The sequence below is a fragment of the Bubalus bubalis genome, chromosome 4 (assembly GCF_019923935.1).
Source record: "Bubalus bubalis isolate 160015118507 breed Murrah chromosome 4, NDDB_SH_1, whole genome shotgun sequence".
NCBI lineage: Eukaryota > Metazoa > Chordata > Mammalia > Artiodactyla > Bovidae > Bubalus > Bubalus bubalis.
Window position 1 is genome coordinate 16,945,950 of NC_059160.1, and position 25,769 is coordinate 16,971,718.

At 41.6% G+C, this 25,769-nt stretch overlaps 2 protein-coding genes across 2 annotated transcripts in view; both read left to right on the top strand.

Moving 5' to 3' along the window:
- LOC102402808 (antigen WC1.1) overlaps positions 1–25,769 on the top strand; it is a gene marked incomplete in the record, with an annotated part of 1,152,186 nt that overhangs the window by 101,165 nt on the left and 1,025,252 nt on the right.
- Positions 10,613–25,769, top strand: part of LOC112577663 (antigen WC1.1) — a 50,844-nt gene continuing 35,687 nt past the window's right edge. The window contains exons 1-2 of the mRNA XM_044941023.2: positions 10,613–10,728; positions 17,820–18,140. Of these exons, the coding sequence (XP_044796958.2) occupies positions 10,656–10,728; positions 17,820–18,140 (394 nt within the window). The 5' untranslated portion in view covers positions 10,613–10,655. The remainder of the gene's footprint in view (positions 10,729–17,819; positions 18,141–25,769) is intronic.

Below are 25,769 nucleotides of genomic sequence, written 5' to 3' on the forward strand. Positions count from 1 at the left end.
GGTGTCTGATATGATTGAAAACTTAAAGGAACAATTTCAGACTAGTGGACTTCGCTGAAAACATATTGTTTCAAGATTGTTTTATTCTGGTTACTATTGAAAATGTTAACGTGATTCTGTTGTGATTCTCCAGGGATGAGACAGTTGTCTTGTAGGAGTGGCCAAGTAAATATTATCTTTACACAACACGTTTCCCCCCACCCCCATTCCATTGTGGACATGTGGAGAAGCTGCTGAACTAATATAAGAACTGGGAGTGCTGGCCTAGCTGTGATCTGAGTCCACCCAGTTACTGCTTGATGCCTGCATGGTGTCCAGGACTCCAACCTATGCTCACACTCTCAGTCTTCATAGTTCTAGGTTGTGCTTGGGGATGAGAAGATGTCCAGGACTTCTCCCAGGGCAGCTCACATAGCTATTCACCATTGGGAAGTAATGAAATAAATGACATATGATGAAAGAAATAAAGTATACCAGCCAAGAAGCTCAGTGAACTCCAAAAAAACACAGATAAACAATCCAATTCAGGAAAAGAATATGTGAACAAAATGAGATTAAAGATATTTCTTATCATTATTATTACTGTTTTTAATTTTTGGTTGCACTGGGTTCTTTGTTGCTGCACATGGGATTTCTTTAGTTGTGGCAAGCAGGCACTACTCTTCTTTGTGGACAGCAGGCTTCTTTATGTGGGGGCTTCTCTTGTTGCAGAGCACAGGCTTCAGGCACTCAGGCTTCAGTAGTTGCAGCATGCAGGCTTCTATTTGCGGTTTGCAGGTCCTAGAGCATGGGCTCAGTAGTTGTTGTGCACAGGCCGAGTTGCTCCACAAAGGAAATCGGTTGTTTTACAGAGATAGAAATGAAATAAGATACAACAGATTTGTAAATGTAAATATGTAATTCAATTCAGAATACTCTAATATACAAAATATACAGTGAAAGTCGCTCAGTGGTGTCCGACTCTGCAACCCCCTGGACTGTCCATGGAATTCTCCAGGCCAGAATACTGGAGTGTGTAGACTTTCCCTTCTCCAGGGGATCTTCCCAACCCAGGAATTGAACCCAGATCTCCCACATTGCAGGCAGATTTTTTACCAGCTGAGCCACAAGGGAAGCCCAAGAACACTGGAGTGGCTAGCCTATCCTTTCTTCAGGGGATCTTCCCAACCCAGGAAATGAACCAGGGTCTCCTGCATTGCAGGTGGTTTCTTTACCAACTGAGCTATCAGGAAAGCCCACAAAATATACAACGAACTTGTAAATGTAAATGTGTAATACAACTCAGAATACTCTGTGCTAACCAGTTAACTGTAGTCTAAAGGAAGTATTAAAATAACTATAAAGAAAAGTTTTTTGTTAGTGGATATACAATATAAAGAGAGGCAAATTCTGACATCAAAAACAGAAAGTGTAAGGGGATAAAAAGGTATAGCTTTTATATGTGATTGAAATTAATTTATCAGACTGTTGTGTCTGTAAGATGTTATACGTGAGCCTTACGGCAACAAAAATGTAAAAACCACTCTTATGGCATAAAGTGAAGAGGAACTAAAAAGCCTCTTGATGAAAGTGAAAGTGGAGAATGAAAAAGTTGGCTTAAAGCTCAACATTCAGAAAACGAAGATCATGGCATCCGGTCCCATCACTTCATGGGAAACAGATGGGGAAACAGTGGAAACAGTGTCAGACTTTATTTTTCTGGGCTCCAAAATCACTGCAGATGGTGACTGCAGCCATGAAATTAAAAGACACTTACTCCTTGGAAGGAAAGTTATGACCAACCTAGATAGCATATTCAAAAGCAGAGACATTACTTGGCCAACAAAGGTCCGTCTAGTCAAGGCTATGGTTTTCCCTGTGGTCATGTATGGATGTGAGAGTTGGACTGTGAAGAAGGCTGAGTGCTGAAGAATTGATGCTTTTGAACTGTGGTGTTGGAGAAGACTCTTGAGAGTCCCTTGGACTGCAAGGAGATCCAACCAGTCCATTCTAAAGGAGATCAGCCCTGGGATTTCTTTGGAAGGAATGATGTTAAAGCTGAAACTCCAGTACTTTGGCCACCTCATGCAAAGAGTTGACTCATTGGAAAAGACTCTAATGCTGGGAGGGATTGGGGGCAGGAGGAGAAGGGGACAACAGAGGATGAGATGGCTGGATGGCATCACTGACTTGATGGACGTGAGTCTGAGTGAACTCCGGGAGCTGGTGATGGACAGGGAGGCCTGGTGTGCTGCGATTCATGGGGTCGCAAAGAGTCAGACACGACTGAGCGACTGAACTGAACTGACAGTAGAGTCACGAAAAGTAAAGAGAAAGAAGTCAGAGCACACCATTATCCAAAGTTATTAGCTCTCAGTTCTAACTGTTCTGCAGAATAGTTGAGTTGTCCTGGTCTCTACAGCATTCTTCAGGATCAGCCTCAGAGGACTTTCCTTTCACAGAGTGAAAGATGAATTAGTCTGCTTTTTTTTTTTTTTTAAAGCAAAAGAAATCTGCTGCTGCTAATCTCCTTCCTTATGTCATACAGACAGTGCAGCTGTACTTTTTAATTGCAAACTTTCTTCCTGTGATGTCGCTGTGAGGTTTTAATTGAAAAACTGCCAAATGATAAATCATATGAATAGCTTGTCTCCTCCGTTGGGTCTGATTAAAACTTAATAAGAGGCCACATGTTAGTATGTTGTGGTTTGTCTTGTGTATCCTTAGAGATAGAGATTTGCAGTGTTCATTGTGACATGTCTGTTGGTGATAAGCTCCCTCTGTTTGAAAATAAAAATTTGCCCTGTTAATTGCTGAAAACATTTGCCTTTAAAACAAAAATGTCAGTTAACTAAGTGATGTCCTCAAAAATAGTTCTCTATATTTAAGATAATTTCTCTTAAATGTCTAGCAGGATCTAATTCAGTCATTCAATAAACATTATCTGAGCATCTATTAAATTATAGAGAGTGGAAATACAGAACTTATACTCAGGTACAGGCCTCACTCCAATCCTGGGCCCTGGAAGGGCCTTAGCAGATACTTGTGGCCTGCAGTAGCCTTGGGTGGCATGCCCAGATGGGGAAGGAGTCAATGATAAGGAAAAGAGAGTCTGTTCACAGACTTTTAGATGTTAAAGGAGAAACACATTTTGCTATATTTCCAGGGTTCTTAGGCTTATCTGCAGGCTGGACTCAGCTGCATCAAAGCTCCACGTACAATAGAGCATCAGGTCATAGAGTTTAAGTCTGAGCAACCACTCAGCCTTTGAACTCTGAGTGCCATCCCAATGGCACTAATCTTGAGTTTAAGTGGCTTAAGAATGACCACCTGCAGGAACTAAATAGCTCTGGAGTTGGTAATTGCATCAGTTCTGAGCAGAGGTGGATTAATCATGAAGATAATGAAGCCTCACCTTCACAGACTCTCCTTGCACCAACTTCTCCCATGTTCCGAGGCAGGCCCTAGGGTTGTGCTCACAAAGATATAGGTTTTGAATGTGCCATTTTCTTGAGTTGAGGAAAAAAATTAGCAAAATTATTTCTTACCCAAACGTGAAGAATTCTTTCTGTGGAAAATTCTTCAAATATGGGAGTACCAGACCACCTTACCTGCCTCCTGAGAAATCTGTACGCAGGTCAAGAAGCAACAGTTAGAACCAGACATGGAACAAAGGACTGGTTCCAAATGGGGAAAGGAATACATCAAGGCTGTATATTGTCACCCTACTTATTTAATTTATATGCAGAGTACATTATGTGAAATGCTGGGTTGGATGAACCACAAGCTGGAATCAAGATTGCTGGGAGAAATATCAATAACCTTAGATATACAGATGATACCACCCTTGTGGCAGAAAGTGAAGAGGAACTAAAGAGCCTCTTGATGAAAGTGAAAAAGGAGAGTGAAAAAGTGGGCTTAAAACTCAACATTCAAAAAGTGAAGATCACTGCATCTGGTTCCATCGCTCCATGGAAAATAGATGGAGAAACAATGGAAAGAGTGAGAGACTTTATATTTTTGGGCTCCTAAATCACTGCAGATGGTGACTGCAGCCATGAAATTAAAAGACACTTTCTTCTTGGAAGAAAAGTTATGACCAACCTAGACAGCATATTAAAAAGCAGAGACATTTATTTGCCAACAAATGTCCATCTAGTCAAAGCTATGTTTTTTCCAGTAGTCATGTATGGATGTGAGAGCAGGACCATAAAGAAAGTTTAGCACTGAAAAACTGATGCTTTTGAACTGCGGTGTTGGAGAAGAATCTTGAGAGTCCCTTGGACTGCGAGCAGATCCAACCAGTCAATCCTGAAGGAAATCAGTCCTTAGTATTCATTAGAACGACTGATGCTGAAGCTGAAACTCCAATGATGCAAAGAATGATGCTACCTGATGCAAAGAACTGACTCATTGGAAAAGACCCTGATGCTGGCAAAGATTAAAGACAAGAGGAGAAGAGGACAACAGAGGATGAGCTGGTTGGATGGCATCACCGACTCAATGGCCATGAGTTGAGCAAGCTCCAGGAGTTGGTGATACAGGGAAGCCTGGCATGCTGCAGTCCATGGGGTCACAAAAAGTTGGACACTACTGATTGACTAAACTGAACTGAAGGGGGAAGAAGTTAATTACATACATGGAGCAGTAAATGCACAATCAGATTTGTTCAGGAAATCAAGAAGAAACAGGGGACTTAGAAAGCACATGCTACCTTTTCATTAGTACAGGATTGGTGGAAGGTGAAATAAGATCAGAGATGATGGACTGACTAACTCAGAGGAAATGAGAGCTGTTTAAGGATGAAGGTCAAAATGCTAAGAGGCAAATTTGGGAAACTGAGACTGACTGTCAGCACAGAGTGATTTAAAGGGAACAGGAGATGCACCAGGGGTGGGTGGTCTTAAACAGGACTTAGGTCTAGTTGTTTGTAAGTCAAAAATGGTGACTGAGAAACAACCAAGCCCAACAGAGGAAGCAAGGTGAGATCAGAGGGAGTAGTTTGGGATGAAGACACAGAAGGAAGAGGAGATCCAGGAAAGTACCTGCTTCATGTGACAGATTCTGTCTTCTTTTCAAGTCTTCTTTCTCCTTTGCATCCATCAGAAGAGACTCTGTTCTGCTGCTGGAAAAAGTGACCCCCAAATCTCACTGTCTCTCTCACACACACACACATATAGAAACACACACATACACACATACATACACGTGCACACACACACACACACACACACTCATCACAACCTACAGTTGTTAGTGATTAGTGAGACTCTTACATGTGCACCATCTGGAACATACAACTTCTGGGGCAGAAAAGAGAGAGACTAGAGAATCACATCTGGGCTTTTCATGCCTCCACTCAGAGGTGACACAGGTGACACCACCCACGTTTCACTGCCCAGAATGAGGCCCTGAGGACTGGAAATACAGCTGTTTGACCAGTATTACTGTCTGTCCACGTCCCTCAGTAGAACTCCTGAGAGCTGTGCTGTCAGTTTTTTCTCACATTGGAGAAGCTACTGAGGTAGAGCTTTGTGCAGAAACTGAATGTGCTCCTACCCTCCCCAAGTGGGATTTGAAGGCATTTCCTATTTTTATCCTTTGGCTTGTGTGTCTCTGACTCCTTACTCCACCTCAGTCTGTGCCAGGTGGGATTAGTCAGATTTGTATCTCCCCTGTCCCCCACCTCCCTTCTCCACTCAGTATCACTAACTGCAGGGTGATTTTCCGCATTTGTCCATGAATTCACTTCTTTAGTTAGCCAATCTTTGTTAAGCTCTTTCTATGTGCCTTTACTTGACCTTAAGGAGACACTGAAGAATAAGACATAATACTTGCTCTCCAGAAGCCTGCACTTTGGAGACCGTATAGTATGTATAAGAACGTTTATATAGATTAAATAGATGCAGCTGTAAGTTTGAGCTGGAGGAATTAGAAAGAATTCACAGAGGTGAAAACTCTATGCATTTAAAAACAAGAGAAGATTTATCAATTTTCTTTTTGTAGTAGGCTTAAAATGTGTCCTCTAGAATTCAAATATACATAAATGTAATATTCTCTATTATTATAACTGATTTCATCTTGTGCACTAGCAAGGTGTGTTTGTATGGATTGAAAGTTCCATAACATTAACACAGACTCTCCCATTTAAAATTTGTCCCTCAACCTAGCTTGGGTTCATTGTAATAATTGTCTTGTCATTTCTAGTTCAAGCTCCCCGCTGAGACTGGTTTTCCTCTATTTAAAGAGTCATCTTCTTTTCTCTCCTCCCACAGATGGTGTCTGGGGTGGGAGGGCTTCTTTGTTTCCAACAGCAGTGGGGAAGCATCCTTGGTCTGCTTGCTCTCCACTTAAAATCTGTTTGTCTTTGATTTAGTAGCTTTGATCTGTTCTGGTCTCTGGGTATCTGATGCTGCACTATGGAGGAATGAATGAGGCCAATTCAGAGCCATACTCTTTGTTCAATATTGCTGGTTATAGACTGTAAAGGGGTGAACAGAGATGATGGGCTGGACATCACCAGCTCATGACCTTGCTCCTTCTTTTATGCCCTTGTGATGAAGTGGTCTTCGGGTAAAGGAGACTTTACGAACCCTGTTACCATCCATCCATGCAAGGAACACAGATGGTGAGGCAGGTCTCCAATGCTTTGGTGTAACAACTCAATGAATTATTTCCTTTTAAATTGTGTACCACTATTTTAATTTAAAAATATTTTGTATTTTAGTCACTCTGTCTGATTGGTCCTGAGGAAATGTTCCTCAAACAAGCAGATTTAATTATTAATTTCCTGGCAAAGAGATTACTGAACCTCTGAAACCTCTATTTTTCATGGTGATTTGGGAATAATAATGCTGCAGATTGTATTGCTTTACCATAAGACCAAGTAAACAGTTAGTCTAAGTTAAAGAACAGGATTCTTCCTGCTCTTTGCTTCTGCACTTCTAATTCAATATGAAAGCTGTTAAAATAAAATTTTTATAAAAAAATTTCTTCCTGTTACAGTTATGTGTGGTTTGAATCGAAAATGTGCTAAATGATAAATACATAAACATCCTGACCACTTGGCCATATCTGATTAAGACAAGAACAGGAGGCTTCATGGCCTTCACCTGTCAGGGTGCTGTGGTTTATCTTCTTTATCTTCAGATATACAAAGACACTTGCAGCTTTTTTATATGTGTTTAGAACAGGCTCTCACAGTACTGCTCTTGAAATGGGGCTAGCCTTGTTTCTGGTATTGCAATTTACTGCATTCATTGCAGCGAAATATGAAGTGAACCATACATAGCTTATACCATTTAATCATATTGAAATATCATTACAAAAGTTGACACAACTTGCATTGTGCTCTTAGGTCCTCACAACAAGTTAAATTATTTCTCAAAAGATTTCTTTTGATTGAAATGATTTGTGTAAAATACCTGGCTGACATTCATTCATTCAGGTATACAAGAGACATCATTTAGGATTTTTAATTAGCAGGCACTGGGGATAAGAAGGTGAATTATACACAGAACCTTTACCAAGTCCATTTATAAAGTAAAATTAGCAAGTAAACAACTTAATTCATGAGGTTCACAGTTGGTAAGGTCAAAGTTCATGAACAGTAGAATGGGAGACAGAGAGAAGGGGTGATGTGTGGAAGACTCACAACTCTGGCACCAATCACCATCATAGCATGTCAAAACTCTGGGGAGTTTTGATAGCTCCAGTCAAGATTCAAGATAACAGAATTTAATTCCTGTTCTAGAGTTCTGTGATTCCTGGGATGGGATGGAGAGAGGGGCCCTAATATTGCTTCTCTATCACTACTATGTACTACTAGTAACTAAAGGTTATATCTCTTACTAATGCCAACTCATTTAATTCTAACCAAAACTCTGTCATCTAGGCACAAACATAACTCTCCTTTTACAGACTGAGCCACTACACAGAGAGTGTAAGGACCCTGTACAAGGTCACACACATGGTGTGTGGCTGAGCTCTGAGTCACGACAGAGCAAACTGGCTCCCAAGTCTGTTCTCCTGACACCTGAAGTACACTCTCTCAAGTTCATTGTGGACAAAGTTGGTTGGTGTCCTCCCTAAAGCTTTCCTCCTTCAAATCTTGGATGAGATTGGACACTGAGATTTTATGTGTCAGAGAAGACATACCTCCATCAGAGGGTGAGTTGGTCCATGTTGACGCTGCACTCCCAGCTCTGGGGTAGTGGGTCCTGGGGACCCTATACTAGCCCTGAGTTAGCCCCTCCTTTCCAGCCCACCCCTCCCTATAATAGAGTCTGGAGCCCCTAACAGTGTCTTATCTGTGACATCTCGATCCTGAGGTAAGACCGTATGTACCTGGTTCACCAAATGCACCCCTGTGTCATCCTGTGGGAGGGATGAATGGACCCCAGGAAGCATGCCCTGTGTTCTAGGTGTCTGCCTCATGGATTCTGGTGATGCTGTGGAGTTCATAACTGGGTAAGGAATGATGACTCTGGGCCCCAGGGGGAGTAGAGCATTGACTCTAAGTGACTGAGCAGATCCTGGTCCTACTCCAGCCCCTGAGTTTATATTCTGGTTTTGACATTTATAATCAGTTATTATCACTACTGTGTCAAGCATACAGAAGGAGATGGAGTTCATGTACAGATGGGGGCTTGGAAGTGAGAGGAACACAGAACAAGTAAGTGACTGTTGTAAAATAAAATATTAGCACATTTAAATAGAGAGAGAGAAAAAAAATGTGTTCAATTGACTTTTCTCCCTTTTCATTTACCTGAGTCTCAAATAGGAAGGATGGGCATGACAGGACAGAGAAGCAGCTATGTCTGATGACCAGGATGAGGAGTCCATCTGGTCGGGGATGTGACAGGGCTGTGGACTGGCCCACAGCTGCCCTCAGTGTTGGCTGCACTGAGACCTTAAGGTGTGTGTGTGTGGGGTGCATGGAGCCATCCATCTCTGACCTCTGGTGGGGACTCTGAAGTGTGTGTGTCACAGATGTGTCCTTCCCCCATCTCTGCTGAAATGATGAGAGTCAGATGGGTAAGGGGGCCTCAGTGTGGGCTTGTGTGGACCACAGGGGTGCATCATGGGAATCTTTAGCCTGAGCAGGCATGAGGCATGGGGGTAGCAAGTTAGTGACCTTGAGTTTTTTCACTATCTTATATCCCCTTACTGTCCTTCTCAGTCTCTATTCACCCCAGGACTACTTTCTGGTTACCATCGGGGAGCTTCTTCTGATCAGTGGAAACAATGAGGCAGCAATGGCCACACTGAACTTCAGCCCCTTCTGCTTTGATCTGTCCCCTCATCCACCCGGGCTTCCATTCTTGTCTCTGCTTTTCCTGTTAAATGTAGAATGAAAGAGGTGGGGTCACTGATAGTTTCAGGCAGCATGAACCCCTTCTCTTTTCTGCTTCACAGGCCTCTTCTTTGACCCCTTGCCTGCAGCTACTGTGTAGCATAATATTTTCTATTTATCCTTCTGTCTGGGGCAGTTCCTTTAAATTATATTTTGCATCTTCTTTAGTAATGGCTAATAATACAATGAATCTTATCAAACTAAACTGTCAATATGCAAAGAGGGAAACTGTAAAGTTTAGGAAATTTAAGTCTTTCTAAACTACATGTTTTATTCTAGAGATCCCCAAATCTGATTTTGACAGGCTAGAGTTGAATGATGACTCTTACTTTCCCTTTGTTTCGTATAACAGCAATCTCTTTCTCTCATGAAGCATTATTTGGTGACTAGCTGAAAGGGATATTTCACATAAACTGAAATGCAATAAAGGGGAAGGGATTTAGTGTGTCTGAAAATCCCTTATAGGGCTTCCCAGGTTGCTCAGGAGTAAAGAACCTACCTGCCAATGCAGGAGACACAGGAGACGTGGGTTCAATCCCTGAGTCAGAAAGATCCCCCAGAGAAGGAAATGGCAACCCACTCCAGTATTCTTGCCTGGGAAATCCTGTGGACAGAGGAGTCTGGTAGAGCTACAGTCTATGGGGTTGGAGAGTCGGACACAATAGAGAATGCAAGCATGTGCTCCAGGCTCCAGATCCTTCTGAGAAGGGGGGAAAAGACAAGCAAACTCATCCCCTCAACCTGATGGGTCCCGCCTCGCTCCCACCGTGGTCACCTATGAATTCCTGTGCTCCTGGTCTTCACTTTCTGCTGGCCTGATAAATATTCTTGTATTTCAAGCCTTCTTGTAGTTCTCTTCTTTGTCCCCGAGCTCAGTGCCAGGGAAGATCAATGCTTGATTCCATCAGAGATATTCTCCACAGGCCAACAGATCCCCTCCTCTGACCCTGACAGGTCTCACAGTCTATGGTATTGGTCCAGGTGATCAGATGAGAAAATGTCACTCATGCTTTTTGATGCAACTTTTCTACACCAGCCTCAGTCATGAAGCCCGGCTCTCAGGACCACGGAAGCAGGAGGTCGAAGGACCGTGTTGTTCATATAAGGAGATATTGAAGATACAGAAGTTCATTGGTGTCTGAGCTGCAGAAAGTGGCAGATGCAGCCTCCGATAGTGCCTGAAATGGTAAAAGGTGTTGCTATTGGCTCTCAGGAGGGAGGGTGTAAGGGGTGGTCTATATAGACCCCTGTCAGCACCCTGACGCCTCCTCACAGGCTGATCCTGCAGCTGGGACTGTGGCCTTGAGGACGTGAAGTCAGGATGGCTCTGAGCAGACACCTCTCCCTGTGGGGACTCTGTGTCCTCCTCCTCGGCACCGTGGTGGGTGGTCAAGGTAAGAGCTGCCCCTCTGTCCTGGGTCCACAGCAGGGAGTGGATGCCTCGGTGAAGGGAAAGGTGTCTGGAGTTCTGGAGCCGAGCATCAGTGTTTTTGACCAAAAAGGAGCCACACCGACTGTGAATACTGGTCCCTCTCCTGTGTGGGGTCCACTGGTCATTGCCGCAGATTTTACAGAACAGTGAGGTTTGGTCTGGACCGAGCTGGGTCAGCCTGAGTCCCTCCACTGTCTCCCTTGTTCTCAGGGAGTTTCTAAGAGTCCCAGTGGCTCCTAGTGTGTGGAAGGTCCAGTGACTGCCCTTATCTGGGACTCTGGGCTGTTCCCACATGCTCCACAAGCCTGATGTGTGAGCACTGCCCCTGGGTCCCCATGTTTCCTGTGTCTGTGCTCCTGTAGGCTCTGTGCTTGTGTGTGTGTGTGTGTGTGTGTGTGTGTGTGTGTGAGGGTGCATGTGAGGGTGTCTGTGGGTGTATGAGGCTGTATGAGGGTGTGGAGTCTGTCTGTGTGAGAGGAATGGGACTGCTGAGCAGGGACTGAGTGTGTTGGTCTGTGAAGCACACAGGGTGCCCACAGGGTAGGGTGTCATGTCTGCTGCATGTAACCAGATCAGAGATTATTGTGTACCTGCCTGCCTCTCTCTGGGTCCTCTCTCCCATCCTCCAGCCTCTCATATTTCTTGCCCTGCCTTAAAATATAAATTTTATTTCATCAGGCATTTAGTAATTTTCAACATTTCTGCTATTACAGAAAAAGTTGCTCTGAGCTTTTCTGTATTTAAATGTAAATTTAAATGTAAAAACCATTCATGATTATTTCTCTAATGATGTTCCTTGGGTGGAACTGTTGTTTCATGGGCTATGAATATCCTTAAGGCTTTTGGTGCATAGAGAGTAAATGCCTTTTGAAACGTTTGCACTGAGTTTTATTTTCACTAGTATTGTGTGAGAATATTAGTTTCCACTTACCCTCACCAACATTTGCTTTTTATCGAGCTTTAAAATCTTATCCAGTTTCATAGGCAAAAACTAGCATATATTCACTAATTTAATGCTTCATTTCCTCCTTCATTGCTTGCTCATGACATTTGTGTTTTTAAAATTGTGATGTTTGTCATTTTGGCATGATTTATATTGGAGCTTTCTATACTACGACTGTTGGAGAAGGCAATGGTACCCGACTCCAGTTCTCTTGCTTGGAAAATCCCATGGACGGAGGAGCCTGGTGGGCTGCCGCTCTGGGGTCTCACAGAGTTGGACATGACTGAAGCAACTTAGCAGCAGCAGCAGCATGCTATGACTGTGACTACTACGCCAGTTGAGTTCAGTTCAGTTCAGTCGCTCGGTGTCTGCCTATTTGCGACCCCATGGACTGCAGCACACAGGCTTCCCTATCCATCACCAACTCCTGGAACTTGCTCAAACTCATGTCCATCGAGTCAGTGATGCCATCCAACCATCTCATCCTCCCTTCCCCTTTTTCTCCTGCCTTCAATCTTTCCCAGTATCAGCGTCTTTTCAAATGAGTCATTTCTTCCCATTAGGTGGCCAAAGTATTGGAGCTTCAGCATCAGTCCTTCCAATGAATATTCAGGACTGATTTCCTTTAGAATTGACTCCTTTGATCTCCTTGCAGTCCAAGGGACTCTCAAGAGTCTTCTCCAATACCACAGTCCAAATTCATCAATTCTTCAGTGCTCAGCTTTCTTTATGGTCCAATTCTCACATCCATACATGACTACTGGGAAAACCATAGCTTTGACTAGATGGACTTTTGTCAGCAATGTCTCTGCTTTTTAATATGCTGTCTAGGTTGGTCATAGCTTTTTTTTCCAAGGAGCAAGTGTCTTTTAATTTCATGGCTGCAGTCACCTTCTTCAGTGATTTTCAAGCCCCCCAAAATAAAGTCAGCCACTGTTCTCATTGTTTTCCCATCTATTTGCCATTAAGTGACAGGACCAGATGCCACAGATGTCTCAGTTTTTTGAATGTTGAGCTTTAAGCTAACTTTTTTTTTAAATTTTATTTTATTTTTAAACTTTACAATATTGTATCAGTTTTGCCAAATATCGAAATGAATCCACCACAGGTATACTTGTGTTCCCCATCCTGAACCCTCTTCCCTCCTCCCTCCCCATACCCTCCCTCTGGGTCACTCTCCTCTTTCACTTTCCTCAAGAGGCTCTTTTGTTCTTCTTCACTTTCTGCCATAAGGGTGCTGTCATCTGCATATTTGAGGTTATTGATATTTCTCCCAGCTATCTTGATTCCAGCTTGTGCTCTATCCACCCTGCCATTTCACATGATGTACTCTGCATATAAGTTAAATAAACAGGATGACAATAAACATCCTTGACGTACTTCTTCCCAATTTGGAACCAGTCTGTTGTTCCATGTCCATTTCTAACTGTTGCTTCCTGACCTGCATACAGATTTTTTCAGGAGGCAGGTAAGGTGGTCTGGTGTTCCCATCTGTTTAAGGATTTCCCACAGTTTGCTGTGATCCATACAGTCAAAAGTTTTGGTGTAGTCAATGAAGCAGAAACAGATGTTTTTCTGGAACTCTCTTGCTTTTTCGATGATCCAACGAATTTTGGCAATTTGATCTCTGATTTCTCTGCCTTTTCTAAAACCAGCTTGAAGTTTTAGAAGTTCACGGTTCATGTACTGTTGAAGCCTGGCTTGGAGAATTTTGAGCATTACTTTTCTAGTGTGTGAGATGAGTGCAACTGTGCGGTAGTTTGAATACTCTTTGGCATTGCCTTTCTTTGGGATTGGAATGAAAAATGACCTTTTCCAACCCTGTGGCCACTGCTGGGTTTTCCAAATTTGCTGGCATATTGAGTGCAGCACTTTCACAGCTCATCTTTTAGGATTTGAAATAGCTCAGTTGAAATTCCATCACCTCCACTAGCTGTTACCTGTATGAATTTGAGTGCACAACAGTCCTACAAGGCAGGATACATTATCTCAAAAAACAGATCAGGAAACTGAGGCAAAGCAAAGTTAAATCACTTGCCTAAATAAGACAGATAATATTTGAGTAAGTAGCACAAGTAAAATTAGAACCCGAGCATTGGCCTTTTCAGGTGGTGGTAGTGGTAAAGAAGCCACCTGCCAATTCAGGAAATGTAAGAGGCATGGGTTCGATCCCTGGGTCAGGAAGATCACATGGAGAAGGGCATGGCAAACCATTCCAGTATTCTGGCCTGGAGAATCCCATGGACAGAGGAGCCTGGCCTGCTACAGTCCATGGGGTTGCAAAGAGTCAGACAGGACTGAGCAGGCATCTTGGATACTTTGTTTCTCCTAATGGCATCCATAATTCCTGTAGGTTTCCTTTATTCCTTTGCATTCTTTTTGCTCCTCTGATTGGATAATTTTGACTTATCTTTGTTTTATTTCATTGAGTCTTCTGCTTGGTCAACTCTGCATTTTTAAAAACTTTTTATTTCATATTGGCGTATAGCCAGTTAACAATATTGTGATAGCTTCAGGTGAACAGCAAAGAAACTCAGCCATATATATATATATATATATACACACACATATATATGTGTGTGTGTGTGTGTGTGTGTGTATCCATTCTCCCACAAACTCCCCTCCCATCCAGGCTGCCATATAACATTCAGTAGAGTTCCCTGTGCTGTACAGTAGGCCCTTGTTGATTATCCATTTTAAATATAGCAGTATGTAGGAATTGGTCCCAAATTCCTTGAGTATCCCTTCCCTTCATTCTTTTCCCTTGGCAACCATAAGTTAAGTTCTCTAATCTGTGAGTTTCTTTCTGTTTTGTAAATAAGTCCATTTTAAAAATTTCTTTTTGGATTCATATACAAGGGATATCATATGATATTTCTCCTTCTCTATCTGATAGTCAAATCTGTTTTTGATGCTCTGTATTAAATTCTTCAGTACACTCATTGTATTATTCAGCCCCAGAATTTCTGTTTTTGTTTTTGTTTTTTTTTTAATGTTTTCTATCTGTTTGAAACTCAATGAATTTACAAGCGCCCTTAAGATTTGGGCTGATTTCCCCCTCCTATTTTATTAGGTCTTTAATGCTTTTAGATAATTTTTAGTAAATTAATTCTACTTTTTCAGCAGAAGAGATAGCCTCAATAAGCAAGCCCACCATTACCGAGAAACTCTCCTAGAACTCTTCACAGTAATGAAATCACCTATGTGTTTGTGTCATAAACTAGATAAAAGCTCCAGGTAGGCAAGAATATTGTCTTATTACTTTCTGTATTTATAGTACTTAAAAAAGACCTGCCTCTCCATACATAATTTTATCACTAATAAAATTTTAATCATTTCAGTTCAGTTCAGTCGCTCAGTTATGTCCGACGCTTTGCAACCCCATGAATCGCAGCACGCCAGGCCTCTCTGTCCATCACCAACTTCCGGAGTTCACTCAGACTCACGTCCATCAAGTCAGTGATGCCATTCAGCCATCTCATTCTCTGTTGTCCCCTTCTCCTCCTGCCCCCAATCCCTCCCAGCATCAGAGTCTTTTCCAATGAGTCAACTCTTCGCATGAGGTGGCCAAAGTACTGGAGTTTCAGCTTTAGCATCATTCGTTCCAAAGAAATCCGAGGGCTGATCTCCTTCAGAATGGACTGGATGGATCTCCTTGCAGTCCAAGGGACTCTCAAGAGTCTTCTCCAATACCACAGTTCAAAAGCATCAATTCTTCAGTGCTCAGCCTTCTTCACAGTCCAACTCTCACATCCATACATGACCACAGGGAAAATCATAGCCTTGACTAGACGGACCTTTGTTGACAAAATAATGTCTCTGCTTTTGAATATGCTATCTAGGTTGGTCATAACTTTCCATCCAAGGAGTAAGTGTCTTTTAATTTCATGGCTGCAGTCACCATCTGCAGTGATTTTGGAGCCCCAAAAATGAAGTCTGACACTGTTTCCACTGTTTCCCCATCCATTTCCCATGAAGTGATGGGACCGGATGCCATGATCTTTGTTTTCTGAATGTTGAGTTTTAAGCCAACTTTTTTACTCTCCACTTTCACTTTAATCATTTAGTATTAATAAAAATAGCTTCTTGTGTGCTTTCAGGATCCTATTCAATCCTTTACTCTTACATCAGTGTCAGACTTCTAAAAAATCTGACTAAGCACCATAGGATGTCTCTCTACTTCTACTGTTTCCTTTACATCCCCCTAAGTATCTATATTTCCTTCCTAGAATGGACCTCCCTGGGTCTGTGGACTAAACTGTGTCCCTCCATAATTAATATGTTGAATCCTAGCCCCTAGTGTGACTGCACTGGAGATAAGGTCTTTAGGAAGTAATTGAGCTTAAATAGGCTTCACTGGTGGCTCAGTGGTAAAGAATCCTCTTGCCAATGCAGGAGAGGCAAGTTTGATCCCTGGGTTGGGAAGATCCCCTGGAGAAGGAAATGGCAACTTGCTCTATTATTCTTGCTTGGGAAATCCCAAGGACAGAGGAGCCTGGCAGACTACAGTCTATGACGTCACAAGAGTTGGACACAATCTGGCGACTAAACCACTAACATCAAGGTTAAATAAGGTCATAAGGATGCGGCCCTAATCCAATAGGTGACTTTATAAAAAGAGGATGAGACAGATCTCCCTCCCTCTCTCCCTGTGCATCTGTCCTGAGGAAAGGCCAGGGGAGCACACAGCGAGGGAGCCATGACTACAAGCCAAGAGCAGAGGTCTCAGAATGAACACGGCCTTGCCAGCACGTTGATCTTTGACTTACCAGCCTCCAGAACTGTGATAAGATAAATAATTTCTGTTTTTTAACCAGGCAGACTCTGGTTTTTGGGTGGTTGCCTTCCTGATCTGACTATACACCAGGATCTTCTCCAGTTCAGCATTTCCCCAGATGTTCCCTCTGTGACGCACCACTTTGGTTTCCAGAGTGAGAGCACGTGGGGGTGGGGGGGTGGGGAGGGGGCAGAGATCTGAGTGATGTTAAGGGTGCCCCAAGGATGATGTCTTGTTAGATTGTAAGAAAGATTCTCCTTTTCTCACCTGAATTTAAAGCTAATGGAGCTGATCAAGGTCTCAGGGAACTCACTTCTCAGTTCCTGACAGGCAGGCAGGAGCCTGGGACACTGGGTGAGACCTGATGTGATAGAGAGAGGTGGTTTGGGTCCCAGTTCCTGGTGGGACCAGGCAGCATGCCTGATTACACAGGAAGAAGTCTCACCTGGATGAAGCAGTGAAGGCTCACGTATAAGCCTCCAGCTTGTTCACCCCTGCCTTCTCACTCTGGAGGGAAGCCCTGCATTAGTTATGTGCTGTTGTGCAACCAATTACTGCTGAACTCGGCAGCTTAAGTCAGCAAACACCGAGTATCTCACACTTTTTGTGGGTCAAAAATTGACATGGCTTACCTGGATCCTTGGAGTCTCACAAGGATGCAATCATCTGAACGTTCAACCAGGGGAGGATATCGCCCATGTACTTACCTGGTTCTTAGCAGCATTCAGACTTTGGTGGATTGTTGAACTGAAATCTAATCTCATAAGTGACATCTCATCACTTTTGCCAAATTCCATTTGTTACATGCATGTTACTAAGTACATTCGAGTGTGGGGATTACACAAGGGTGTGGATACCAGGCAACAGAAAAAAATCAGAACACTATACACCCTGTTACCCCAGCCCTCTGTTCCTAAGCTGGATGAGATGCTCCCTATGGACAGGGAAGGAGAGGGAGAATTCCTCCCTGGATTCCAGGCTGTGAGCTGAAACTGAGATGGAGAAGCTGGGCCCTAGTAGCCTTGGGCACATCTACAGGGAGGGCAGAATCCAGAGTCTCTGGAGGCCTGTCCTTGGTGGTGTCCCTGGAGCTGGTTCTACAGGCTCACGAGAAACACCTGTTGCCTCCCTTCCTGCTCCAGGTTCAGTGATGGCACTTTGAGAGCTTAGAGTTGGTTATGGTGGAAATATATATACCACAGAAGTCAACAAATGCTGTACACAGGGAATTTTTTTTCAGAGATCAGAGTGTCCATGTTTTATTACTTGACAGTACACTACTGCATGGTGCACTAAAATCTGTCCTGCATCTGTGTCTGTGTCTCTCTTGCAGATCTGGAGCTGAGGCTGAAGGATGGAGGTCACCGCTGTGAGGGGAGAGTGGAAGTGAAGCACCAAGGAGAATGGGGCACAGTGAATAATTACAAGTGGGGCTTAGAAGAGGCAGCTGTGGTGTGTAGACAGCTGGGTTGTGGGGCTGCTGTTGATGCTCTCCAAAGAGTTCACTTTGGACCAGCAGTTGGCCCCATTTGGTTTAATGTTATTTACTGCAGAGGGACAGAATCAGATATCACAGAGTGTAGTTATCCTACTGTTAAAGACTATCGTCCTGAGGGCCTTTCCCATGATCAGGATGCTGGAGTAGTCTGCTCAGGTAAGGCTTGTCTGGTCTGGGAGGGGATCTCCAGCAGGAAAAGCCTCAGTCTCATGCCCAGCCTCATTATAAGAATATGGATCACAGACTTTAGTACATACTTAGGTGAAGATTCCAGTCACACAGTTATTCCTAGAGCATTAGGTGTTCAAGGGAGCAGAAGGGCTTTCTTGGCAATGGACAGTAAAGGCTCCAGATCCAGTGTGCACTGTGCCCTTCCGGTCTGTGTGATGTGTCACAGGAGGCAGTGAGGTGAGATCAAATGTTTCATACATGTACAACTGCCTGGTTGAACCTACATTAATTAGGTTAATGTAGTAGTAGTACCATCGTAGTTTTTGTATTTTTTTCATGGGATGGTCAGACAAGTGCAGCTCTAAGAGGGGATATAGGAGAGGTGCAGGTAAGGAGAGGTGTGGGTTTATTATACTCACAGATCCTAGAGAGACAGAATATCAGTAGGTGGGTACTTGGGGGAGGTGCCAGTAGAACACCCTGATCTAAGCAGTGGTGCCCCCAAAATGGAGTGTGAGGACCCATGGACAAGTGACAATACACACACATATATATATATGTCTTATTTTCATTTTCATCCAGCTAGTCTCTGTCTTTTGGTTAGAGCATTGAATCAGTTTACATTTAAGGTAATTATGGAAATGTATGGTCTTACTTACACTCTGTTAATTGCTTTGTATTTTTTTGGTAGGTCTTTTTTTCTTCCCTTCCTCTTTGGTTCTCTTCTCATGATTTGATGGCTATCTTTAATGCTGTGTTTGAATTCCTTTTTCTTTATTGTGTGAATATATACTGTAGATTTTTGATTTGTGGTTACCATGAGGTTTTGATATGCAGTCTATGGCAAGTTTCTGGTCTTTTAATTTCCAATGGGTTTCCAATATCTTGCATTTTTACTCTCCTCACGATTGCTAGTTTTGGTATCATGTTTGTGTGTGAATGCTTTCCTAACTTTATTGTATGTTTGCTTTTACTGGTAAGCTTTCTCATTCATACTTTTCTTTTTTTCTTCTCTGGCCTTTTAATTATCTGCCTAGAAAAGTTCCTTTAGCTCTTGGAAGCTGGTATGCTGCTGCTGCTGCTGCTGCTAAGTCGCTTCAGTCGTGTCCGACTCTGTGCGACCCCATAGACGGCAGCCCACCAGGCTCCCCCATCCCTGGGATTCTCCAGGCAAGAACACTGGAGTGGGCTGCCATTTCCTTCTCCAATGCATGAAAGGGAAAGGGAAAGGGAAAGTGAAGTCGTTCAGTCATGTGCGACGCTTAGTATCCCCATGGACTGCAGCCTACCAGGCTCCTCCGTCCATGCGATTTTCCAGGCAAGAGTACTGGAGTGAGTTGCCAGTGCCTTCTCCATGGAAGCTGGTATACTGGTGCTGAATTCTTTTAGCCTTTTCTTGTCTGTAAAGCTTTTGATTTCTCCATAGAATCCGAATAAGAGCCTTGCTGGGTAGAGTATTCTTGATTGTAGGTTTCCCTCTTTTATCAGTTTAAATATATCATTCCACTCCCTTCTGGCCCACAAAGTTTCTGCTGAAAAATCAGCTGATAAACTTACGAGAATTCCTTTTAAGTTATTTGCTGCTTTTCCCTTGTTGCTTTTAATAGTTTCTCTTTGTCTTTAGCTTTTGTCAATTTGATTAATGTGAGTCTTGACATGTTCCTTCTTGGGTTTATCCCATTTAGGACTCTGTGCTTCCTGGACTTCAGTAACTATTTCCCTTCCCATGTTAGGGAAGTTTTCAGCTATTATCTTTTCAGATATTTCTCAGCTCTCTTCTCCTTCTGGGACCCCTACAATGTGAATATTTGTGCATTTAATGTTGTCCCAGAAGTTTCTTACACTGTCCTCACATCTTTTCATTCTTTTTTCTGTCCCACAACAGTGACTTTTCACCATTCTGTCTTCTAGCTCACTTATCTATTTTTCTGCCTCATTTATTCTGCTGTTGATTCCTTCTAGTACACTTTTCATTTCTTTTACTGTATTATTCCTCATCTCTGTTCTGTATATCTTATAGCTCTTTGTGAAACATTTCTTGTATCATTTCATTCCACGCCTCCATTCTTTTTCCAAAATCTTGAATCACCTTTATTATCATTACTCTGCATTTTTTCCCAGGCAGATTGCCTACGTCCATTTCACTTAGTTGTTCTCCTGGGATTTTATCTTGTTCCTTTGTCTAAAATATATTCCTCTGCTGTGTCATTTTATCTAACTTTCTGTGTTTATAGTCTCTCTTCCACAGGCTGAAGGATTGTCATTCTTCTTCCTTTTGGTGTCTGCCCCCTGATGGGTGAGACTCATCTAGAGGATTGTGCAAGCTTCCTGGTGGGAGGTTTTGGTGCCTGCTGACTAGTGGGAGGAGCTAGTTCCTGATCTTCTGGTGTGCAGAGCCATGCCAAAAGATGTGTATAGAGGCAGTTGTGGGCTCAGGAAGACTTTAGACTGCCTATCTGCTAATGCGCAGGGCTGTGTTCCTGCCCTGTGGGTTGCTTGATCTGAGGCATCCCATCACTGGAGCCTGCAGGCTGTTGGGTGGGGCCAGGTCTTGGTGTCAAAATGGCAGCCTCCAGGGGAGCTCACACCAATGAGTACTCCTTGGTACTTGTGCCACCAATGTCCTTGTCCCTACAGTGAGGGACAGCTGCCCCCACCTCCCCAGAAGACTCTATAAGACAAGCAGGTAGGTCTGTCCTTGGCTTCTGTGAAGTCATGGTTTTTTCCCTTGGCCCCAGTGGGCTTCCCTGGGAGCTCAGCTGGTAAAGAATCTGCCTACAATGCAGGAGATCCTGGTTCAATTCCTGGGTTGGGAAGATCCACTGGAGAAGGAATAGGCTACCCACTCCAGTATTCTTGGGCTTTCCTGGTATCTCAGACAGTAAAGAATCTGCCTGCAATGCAGGAGACCTGGGTTCAATCCCTGGGTTAAGAATATCCCCTGGAGGAGGGAAAGGCTACCCACTCCAGTATTCTGGCTTGGAGAGTTTCATGGACAGAGGAGACTGGCAGGCTACAGTTCATGGGGTCACAAAAAGTTGGACATGACTGAGTGACTTTCAGTTCACTTCCCTTCCCTTGTTCCTGTGGAGTTCCTATGATCAAGGCCTCTGTCCTTCAAAACCAAGTACTCTGGGGGCTCCTCTTCCTGATGCCAGACCCCCAGGGTGGGGAGCTTGACCTGAGTTTCAGAAACATTCTGTGGGTAATCTATCATATAATTATTTTCCAGTTTGTTAATCATTCATCTGGTGGGTATGAGGTTTGATTATATTGTAAATAAATCCCTCCTACCATCTTATTGTGGCTTATTCTTTGTCTTTGGATGTAGAATATCATTTTTAATAGGTTATACTCTTTTTGTTGATGGTTGTTCAAAAGTTAGTTGTGATTTTTGTGTTTTTGTGAGATGAGGTGAGCTTAAGTCATTCTACTCTGCCATCTTTCATATTTTACCTTAAAATGATAAGGGAAAACTGAAAATGAAAGTCATTCAGTCATGTCTGACTCTTTGTGACCCCATCAACTAAACAGTCCATGATATTCTCCAGGCCAGAATACTGGAGTGGGTAGCCTTTCCCTTCCCCAGGGGATCTTACCAACCCAGGGATTGATCCCAGGTCTCCCACATATCAGGTGGATTCTTAACCAGCTGAGCCACCAGGGAAGCCCAAGAATACTGGAGTGGGATAGCCTATCCCTTCTCCAGCAGATCTTCCTGACCCAGGAATTGAACTGGCTTCTTCTGCATTGCAGGCAGATTCTTTACCAACTGAGCTTTCAAGGAAGCCCTTAAAATGACAGTTTGTCACTTAACAAATAATAAAACAAATTAATAAATCTTATAAAATGTTGCTGCTATTTTTATCTTAAATATTTTATTATCTCAAAAATATGCAATAGTTTTTGTATTTACTCACAGAATTATCATTTAGAGCAGTCTTTATAGCTTTGGGTAGACCCAAATTTTCACATGTTATCACTTTCCTGTAGCTTGAATACCTTACTGGAACATTTTTATGTGTGTGTAGTGATGGTTTGGTGGTCTCAAATTCTATCATCGTTTTTATATGAAACATTTTAACTTTTAATAATTTTTAAAAATATTTTCACCAGTGACTGTGCTCTAGTTTAGATATTTTCACCACACTGAAGATATTTTTACATTGGCCTATGGCTAGCATCGGAGAAGGCAATGGCACCCCACTTCAGTACTCTTGCCTGGAAAATCCCATGGACAGAGGAGCCTGGTGGGCTGCAGTCCATGGGGTCGCGAAGAGTCAGACACGACTGAGCAACTTCACTTTCACTTTTCACTTTCATGCATTGGTGAAGGAAATGGCAACCCACCCCTAGTGTTCTTGCCTGGAGAATCCCAGGGATGGGGGAGCCTGGTGGGCTGCCGTCTACGGGGGCGCACAGAGTTGGACATGACTGAAGCGACTTAGCAGCATGGATAGCATTGCCTCTAATAAATAGCCAGTAATACTTATTGTTGTCCCCCTTTACATAGCATGTCAATGTTTCATGGCACTTTTTTTTTTTTTGGTTTATCATTGGCTTTCCATAATTATATTATCAGGTGTCTGAGGTACTTTTCCTTATTTTTATCTTTTAGAGTTTGTTTAGCTTTTTGGCTTGGTTTATAGCTTTCGTTAAATTTGGAAAAAATTCCATCCATTATTTACAACTAGTTTTCTACTCATCCCTTATTCTGAGTCTCCAAATATACATATTTTTACATGGTTTACTCTTGTCCCAAGTGCCACTTCCCATCCATGGTTCGTTTTCTGCCTCTTTTTTCTCTCTGCTTCAGTTTGGATAGTCTCTATTGATAGGTGTTTAATTTCCCCACCCCCTTTTTTGTTCTGCCACATCTAACCTCTTTTTATGCTAATCCAGACAATTTTTCATTCCATATATTGATTTTTCAGTTTTAGAAGTTCCATTTGGCTATCTTCTAGTTTTTTCTCTCTTTTATTTTTTTGCTAGGCATATTTACATTAATGTCTTTATTAGCAGTCAAATAATTGGTTATTCTGGAATCTGGTTTTAGTGATTGCTGTTTTAAAATTTTGCTATGAGTTACACTTTTCTTTTTTATGCTAATCCAGACAATTTTTCATTCCATATATTGATTTTTCAGTTTTTATGCTAATCCAGACAATTTTTCATTCCATATATTGATTTTTCAGTTTTTATGCTAATCCAGACAATTTTTCATTCCATATATTGATTTTTCAGTTTTAGAAGTTCCATTTGGCTATCTTCTAGTTTTTGCTCTCTTTTATTTTTTTGCTAGGCATATTTACATTAATATCTTTATTAGCAGTCAATTAAATAATTGATTATTCTGGAATCTGGTTTTAGTGATTGCTCTTTTAAAATTTTGCTATGAGTTACACTTTTCTTTTTTAGAAAGCCTTGTAACTTTTTGATTGGATGTTGGGCACTGCTAGGAAGTCCTTTAACAGAAAGAATTCTAGCAATAAATAATCAGAATACAGACACTAATATAAATACAGTCAAATAGCAGGGAATTTTACTTGATGAATTAAACAATGTTTTTCATTGAGTTACATTGAATTCTCTTAAAAATATGTTCCTTGGGTGGCAAAGTGATAAATTTTTATTTTGGTCTCTCCACTTTAACTTCAAAACTTCTTGTTATCCCACTTTTGCTTGCTACATACCCAAATTACACTCTACTTCTACAGCAGTTGCTTTCCTTTTTCCATTTTATTTGCCATCTATCCATATGTTTTAAAATTGTGTTTTCTTGTCTGAAGTGGGAGAAATGAGAAAGGATCAAACAGTTAGGTGGCATATAGGAGGAGCAGAGTGCAATGAAATATTCTAATTACTAATTTAACAACTATTTTCCCTAAATACTTGTGTATTTTATACAGATTGAGGCTTTTGAAACTCAGAATTCTGCAAATTAGGCCTTACTTGATTTCTGCTTCTTTCTTACTCTCTTCTCCCTCTCTTTTTGCAGCATGCCACCTTCTTTCAAGATTATAAAATATATATGAAAAAATTGATGAAGATATAGATAAATGAAAAATCATCCTGTATTCATGGGTTGGAAGAATCTATATTGTTAAAATGTCTACACTACTCAAAATGATCTACAGGTTTTACGTAATCCTTCTCAAAAGTCCAGTGGCATTCATTATAGATATAGAAAGTACAATTCTGAAATACAGTCTAAAATATGTATATTGTTTACTTTCAATCTATTCATGACTTTTTGTTTCCTTACCATTATTGACTTTTAGTTTCATTCCACTGTGGTCAGAAAAGATACGTGGAATTATTCAAATTTTCTTGAATTTGTTAAGACTTGTTTGTAGCCTAACATGTCATTTACCCTGGAAAATATTCCATGTGTGCTTGAGAAGAATGCATATTGATTTTCTGTTTGAATGATCTGTTAATTATAGAGAGTGCGATATTGAAGTTTTCTACTATTAATGTATTGCTTCTACTTCTCCCTTAAGAGCTGTCCATGCTGTCCTGTATATTGAAATGCTATAATGTTGGGTGCATATATATGTGTAGTTATATCTTCCAGTTGAACTGTCTCTTGTGACAGTTTTTTACTTCAAGTCTCTTTTGCCTGACTTTGATCTTTTTAGGTTATGATTTGCATGGAATCTCTTTCTCCACCTGTTCACTTTCAGCCTACCTGAGTCATGAAATCTAAAGTGAGTCTCTTATACACAGTATGTAGTTGGATCTTGTTTTTAATCCATTCAGATAATCTATATCTTTTCATTTGAAAGTGTAGTACATTCACATTTATAATCATATTAAAAGATAAGGACTTACATTGCCATTTTATTAATTGTTTTCTCTCTGTTTTATAGTTTCTTGCTCTTTCTTTCTTCTGTGTTGTATTTGTGGCTTGATGATTTCTTATAGAGGTATGCTTTGATTAATTTCTCTTTTTTTGTGTGTATGTACTATACTTTTTATTGTAGTTACCATAGAACTTGTATAAAACATTTTCTAACTATAACAGTCTATAGCAAAGTTAAGTACTGTTATGAAAACAACTTAATTTCAATAGCCTGCAAAAACTGCATTTTATTTCTCCCCTACATTTTAAGTGATTGATATCAGATTTTACTTCTTTCTATATTGTGTTTCCAACAGCAGCTTTCTGTAATTATAGTTACTCTTATGATGGTATTTTGATTTATATTTATATACTAATGTTAAAAGCAAGTTATGTGACACTATTACAATATTACAATATTCTGTATTTCTCTTTAGATTTACCAGTAAGATTTACACTTTCATATGTGAAGATGCTTTTGTATCATTGTTTTGTTTATTCATTGAAACTTGGAGAACCCTTTTAGCACTTTGGTAATGTAGTGATGATGAAATCCCTCAGATTTTGCTTGTCTTTTATATATATGACATATATATATATATATATATATATATATATATATATATATATATATATATATAATTTAAGCCTGGTGGCTCAAATGGTAAAAAATCTTCCTACAGTGCAGGATACCCAGGTTTGATCCCTGGGTTGGGAGGATCCCCTGGAGAAGGGATTGTCTACCCATTCTAGTATTCTTGCCTAGAGAA